This window comes from Silene latifolia, chromosome 7 (genome assembly GCF_048544455.1).
Source record: "Silene latifolia isolate original U9 population chromosome 7, ASM4854445v1, whole genome shotgun sequence".
NCBI lineage: Eukaryota > Viridiplantae > Streptophyta > Magnoliopsida > Caryophyllales > Caryophyllaceae > Silene > Silene latifolia.
In genome coordinates this window covers 10,630,027-10,636,026 of record NC_133532.1, presented here as the reverse complement: position 1 = coordinate 10,636,026, position 6,000 = coordinate 10,630,027, and the positions used below count along the sequence as shown (strand labels likewise).

The 6,000-nt window shown below is 35.5% G+C and overlaps 1 protein-coding gene across 2 annotated transcripts; it reads left to right on the top strand.

The window, feature by feature from the left end:
• The first annotated feature begins 711 nt into the window (after positions 1-711).
• On the top strand, positions 712-5,358 carry LOC141591695 (PHD finger protein ALFIN-LIKE 3-like). Of its 2 annotated transcripts, none has more exons than XM_074412116.1 (5): positions 712-1,022; positions 1,285-1,317; positions 2,571-2,799; positions 3,992-4,127; positions 4,782-5,358. In XM_074412116.1, the coding sequence occupies exons 1-5, from the start codon at positions 926-928 to the stop codon at positions 5,046-5,048; spliced, it is 762 nt and encodes a 253-aa protein (XP_074268217.1). In that variant the 5' UTR covers positions 712-925; the 3' UTR covers positions 5,049-5,358. The 2 variants fall into 2 exon arrangements, with proteins under 2 accessions (XP_074268217.1, XP_074268216.1); XM_074412115.1 differs by having other exon boundaries at positions 814-1,022; positions 4,779-5,358.
• Positions 5,359-6,000: the final 642 nt, after the last annotated feature.

The window sequence follows — 6,000 nt, the reverse complement described above, 5'->3', positions numbered from 1 at the left end:
TTTACAAATGCCGATTTGGAACCCGTGGTTTAGACTTTGTGTATGTCAAAAACTTGTTTTAAAAGAAAAACCATCGAAATTTTATAACTGAAAATTCACGCAATGCCTCTGAGATTTGACATTTTACCGAAATATCTAATTTTTTGATCAGGATTTAAGAGGACATAACTCGTGTATACGAGTTCATAAGCGATAATTTTTTTTCAATCGATTATCTTTTCGAGAACTAAAGTTTGAAAAAAAAAATTGTCGTATTTGGATCCCATGCCTTAGAGGTTTTGGATATCACAGTTTTGACCGAACAAACTTTGAGTGACCAACTGACCATATATCTCTTGCTCATGAATTCCAACTCGACAATTTTTTTGTCAAGTCATAGTTATAAAAAAAGATGATCAATTTGGAAAAAAAAAATCGTCACTTTCTAGCTCATAAACACGAATTATGGCCTGTTTAAAGTTTTTCGGATAAAAAAATTGAATATTTCGGATAAAATGTTAAAACTCAAGGACATCACATGCATTTTCCAAATTTATAACATGAAAATTAAAATATAATAAAACCGACTTACACAAAACCGTATCTCGATAATAGCAAAGAGAATGTCCAAGTGTCCATCCCCAAAAACATAAATCGGACTTGTCACACATCTATCAAATACAGTTAATAAATATAAATAAAAAAACCCTCTCTATATCCAACAAATCAATAACTTTACATAAATAAATAAATCAAATAAACAAAAAATAAATAAAGAAAAATAACTTCCCAATTATTTAAACTCTGCAACCTCTTTTATTTCACTCTCTCTCTCCTCCTGAACCTACTCTACTCTCTCTACTCTCTCTCCCAAAAAACTCAACTTTTTTTTTCTAATATTTATTTTTAATATAATTTATTTATTATTAATTAATATTAAGAAAAAATGGAGCCAGTAGAACAGTATAATCCGCGTACTGTTGAAGAAGTTTTTAGGGATTTCAAAGGCCGTCGTGCTGGTTTAATTAAAGCTCTCACTTCAGGTTTTTTCCCCCTTTTTTTCATAAAGATTTGATTTTTATTGTTTTTTCAAGTAAATTAATCTGGGTTTAATTTATTTTGTAATTTTTTATTTATTTTAAATTTATGGGTTTTGGGTTTTATTGGGGTCCAGATGTTACTTTAGTGTGGTGCTGAATTTTTGGGGGGAAATTATGGTTGAATTATTTTGAGTTAAATAATGTTGACGTGGCTTTTTTTTAAAAATATTTTAATTTTTTAATTTTTTAATCTTTTTTGTTGCAGATGTTGAGGATTTCTATGCACAGTGTGACCCAGGTGAGGATTTCTGTTTTTTTTTTTTAATGTAAAATTTGTTGGTTTGATTAATGTAAGTTTGGAAATGTAGTGTGTATTTAGTTTGGATTTGGATTTGGATTAATAAAAGATGTTAATTAGTTTTAATTGCTGGATTTTGTGTGATTTTGATGATGTTTTTTGTTTGATTAATGATGCATGCAAAAGTATTGAAATTGGTAATGTTATGATGTTGATTAATGTGAAAGTTGGCAACTTTTTATGATTAGTGAATAAAATTTGAGTTGAGATGATTTTTTACATTTTTGTGTGTAAAGTTGAACATGGTAAGGTGATGTTTGATGGTGGGTAAATGTGTGTTTGTGAGATTCATGCTGGTTTTTTTAATGATGAAGTCGGTCTTTAATACTCGCTTTGTCCAAATTATTTGTTTACCTTTTATTAAAATAACCCTCGCAAAGAATGAAAAAAGGTAGACAATTGATTGGGACAGGAGTAAAATTTTTTGTATGTGTAGAGAATATGATGAGAAATAGATAAAATGAATCATTTTGTTGATGAGAATTTATAAATTTGATGTCTAGATTGTCTACAATTACATCTATTTGTAGTAATTCAAATTAGTAGTAGTAGTTATGGATGTCGAATATGGTAACCGATGTGTCCCTTCAAATGAAGTCACATATTGTTCCATTCAAGGATTATCGTTCACGTTTTGACGCTGCAATGCTTGGCTTCAATCTTTTTCCTTTACAGTTCGTGTATTGTCTTCTTGGTCATAGTTGGAATGAACATTTTGGGTGATTTGTGATCGTGTTGATTCACGTTGATTCATGTGACTTGGGTTGGGTTGTGCTTATTGTTATTTGTTCATTTCTTTTAGTTTGTTGCTTGTCTATTAAAGGCACCTTATTTCCTTAATATCGTTTTGGTTATATTGGCGTTGGTTGTGTCGAATGATCTTTATTTGGTAGTCGTATTGCTTATGGTCATCTAATTTTCCTGCTACTTTTTTACGCAATGATCTTTTTCCTATTCTTGTTTTATCGATTGTCCACTTTGTATATCAATTCGAATTGGTCCCAATATCGATTTTGAAAAAGATTGTTCCAGTCTAGAAAAATAAAATGGTGAACTTCATTTATAGGGAGTAGTTGTCTTTCACTTCTTGTTGTTTCTAATGACATTTTGTTTTAACTAGTCTATGTTTCGGTCGATTTTTCATGCTTTAATATTCGAGTTTGTCAGCTAAAGTCAAGTTTTGTGCTTTACAGAGAAAGAAAACCTATGCTTGTATGGCTTCCCGAGTGAGCAATGGGAGGTCAATTTGCCAGCTGAAGAAGTCCCACCTGAGCTCCCAGAGCCAGCATTGGGCATAAACTTTGCAAGGGATGGGATGCAGGAGAAAGATTGGCTGGCGTTGGTTGCTGTCCACAGTGATGCGTGGTTGCTTTCGGTTGCATTTTATTTTGGTGCTAGATTTGGCTTTGATAAAACTGATAGGTATAACTAATTTATATATCTGTTTGTGTCTTTGGATTCATATGCTATTACGCTCCTAACTAATATCCATGGTTTTTATGTGTGTCATAATATGTGTCTATTTTTGTTAGTATGTTCTCGGTTTTGTTTTTTTGATAAAAAATCTAAGGTGCTATTCTGTTCACTGTTAGACTTCTTGGACTATGCGTCTTTCCATTATCATATATGTAAATCTTTAGCTCCCTCATTCGGCTTTGGTAATCAAATTTTGAATTTTATTGATAATTCACTCACAATATACCGATAGCTAAACCTGTGATGCTCGAACTCTTCACCTGACCCTGAGGATCCGGTGGACAGGATCCGGACACGGATCCGGACATGGATCCTTGACGGATCCTTCTATGAGAAATCAGTGTGAGAGTGTTTTGTTTTTAACCTTTGTTTTGTACAGCAGCCCTATATCAGGAGTGATCAGGAGTGATCTTGACATGAATTGTCAAGAATTTAATGCTGTAATAAAGTCTTCATTCATGTTAAACATGAAGAAACTACTTTTCCTTTCTTTTTTTTTGATTTTTTAAACTAATAATCAATTTTTTCAGAAAAAAATAAAAATTAGCCGAGTCCAAATTTAAATTTGGATCCTCGTATCCGAGTCCTTGTTTTTGAGATTTCAAGGATCCGACACTCGGATCCGTACCCGTGTCGGATCCTCGTATCCAAGTCCGAGCATCACACAGCTAAACTTTTAAAAATGATAATGGGCAAATGGCTTTCATAAATAAACATGACAAAGATACATTGTACCTTTATTTATTTTGGAAAAAGTTCATGGTCAAATTTGATATCGGTTGGTTTAACAAAGTCAAATGTGGACATGTGATGGAGGTAGTATGTTGTAGACACTTCTAGTAAAATTTGTTTCAATGGCTCTGCACCATTATCTTGTTTGGCCTTCGTGACTACCCATGTTCGTCTAGTGTTTAGAGCTTCCGGTTGTCGTAAATCACTGGTTCGTTTTATTGTTCATTTTGTTGATTCTTTGTTAGATTTTCACTTTCAGCAATCTGGTTTCTTAGGCTCTTAGCTGTTGGAGATGTTCTGTTTTTGCATCTAGCAAAGCATTTATTGACGGCTTTTCTGAGTTTAGTTTTTACAATTCTTTCGTCTCTACAGCTCAAGTATTGTTTTTTTCTTTTTGAATTTGTAGGAAGCGGCTGTTCAATATGATAAATGATCTCCCGACTATATTTGAAGTTGTTACTGGTAGTGCTAAGAAGCAAATGAAGGAGAGGTCTACAGTCTCCAATCACAGCAGCACCAAGTCTAAATCAAACTCCAAATCGGTAAAAACCTCACCTGTCTTTGATTTAGCTCTGTTATACTCCGTAAAAATAAAAAATAAAAAATAAAAAATAAAAAATAAAAAATAAAAATACAGAAGGGGCGCCTTGGCGCACCGGTTAAGGTGTTGCTTTGTGACCGTGAGGTCACGGGTTCAAGTCCTTGGAGCGGCCTCTTGCCAAAATGGCAAGGGAAGGCTTGCCCCAATTACACCCTTGTGGTGGGACCCCCGCCTAGCGAGGACGCCATCGTGCACTAGGCTGCCCTTTTTTTTTTATACTCTGAAAAAAAAAAAATTGGACCTGTACCCCGGCCAATTACACGTCAATAAGTCTTCCTTATGACCGGTATATCCGTCACAAGCTTGTGACGGGTCAAGTATCACCCACTTGGATAGATAAGACAAACAGAAAAGTATCTAGGGAATCACAACTGGCTTGTCTTTATCTATTCAAGTGGGTTTTATTTGACCCGTTACAAGCTTGTGACAGATAGTGTCCGTGAGTCCGTCAGAAATGAGAATTTGTGATTACCCGTATAGGTGTATGAAGAATGTGGGAAGAAATCTCTAGATCACTTTTGGACTATATATCTCTGACCTTTCGCCAAATTATATTTATCTTGCTTACTTTTGTGCATGGGAATATGAAAAGCAGCAGCACCCGGGAATGCAGGTCAAGCATGCAAAAGCAACTCAACCAAAGGAGGAAGAGGGTGGATTAGAAGAAGAGGATGAGGAAGAGGTAGGAGATACATTGTGTGGGGCGTGCGGTGAGACCTATGCATCAGACGAGTTCTGGATCTGCTGTGACATATGCGAAACATGGTTCCATGGCAAGTGTGTGAAGATCACGCCTGCTCGAGCTGAGCACATCAAGCAGTACAAATGCCCTTCCTGCACCAACAAAAGATCTCGGACATAGACATTCCCGGCTTTCTAAATGTTACTTGGCCTGATTCCGGTTCTGTCTTCCCTTGTTGATTTCGGCCACTGTTAATTGTTTATGCTTTCATCGGCCTCTGTGAATGTTTCTAGTACTTGGTACAATCTAGGATCTCGGTAATTATTCAGGAAATCGCTTAATCTTAAGAACTCGTTTTAGCATCTCATCCTAAGGTAGAAATTTTTCGTCAAGGTCTATATGCGATACTGTTAGATCTGCTGTCGCCAGTCTTTGTATGATTGCATTGTTTGTGAATCAAAATTATCCTCAGATTGTTCCATTGTTTTCATGTTTTTCTCATCTACATGGTAGTGATATTAGACATGGTGAACGAATTAGTCTGTCCGATTTTTAAACGGTCATTGTATCATTGAGTTTTGGGTCAATGTTTCGACTTGCTATTCGTTTGTTCCCACAATTTTCCGTCCTAACATCGAGATCTAAATTCCCTTGAATTCAAGGAAGTAGTTTGTTGGTTCCGATGAATTTTGCATATACTAGAACGCAATTAGGGGTGTTAACGAGCTGAGTCGCGCCTGAGCTTGGCCTTGCTCGGCTTGTGCTCAAGAACCAAAATTCGAGCTCGAGCCGATCTCGAGTTTACCCAAGCTTGAAAAAAATGTGCTCGTTATAAAGCTTGCGAGCTTTAACGCGAGCTCGAGCCAAACTCACCCAAATCGAGCCTATATAATTTTTTTTTTTTTTTTTCTTTCGATATTTTCATTAATAAGGCTCGAAGTCTTTAAGCAAAAATATTTAGCAAATCAGCGAGACATTTGATATGTGTGATACAAAAATATATTAATGATAAAATATTTTTATAAAATATGAGCAATATCTTATGTAATCACACAAATTCGAGCCGCTCGCGAGCTTTTCGAGTCGAGCCAGCCTTTGCTCGGCTTGACTCGTTAAGCTCTCGAGCCGAGCC

What these genes read in the sequence shown, in the direction of transcription:
- LOC141591695 (XM_074412115.1), top strand. Translation starts at nt 926, where the DNA reads ATGGAGCCAGTAGAACAGTATAATCCGCGTACTGTTGAAGAAGTTTTT. An exon ending in GGCTTTGATAAAACTGATAG is followed by an intron (nt 2,800 to 3,991) that starts GTATAACTAATT and finishes TTGAATTTGTAG; the next exon opens with GAAGCGGCTGTTCAATATGA. An exon ending in CTAAATCAAACTCCAAATCG is followed by an intron (nt 4,128 to 4,778) that starts GTAAAAACCTCA and finishes GAATATGAAAAG; the next exon opens with CAGCAGCACCCGGGAATGCA.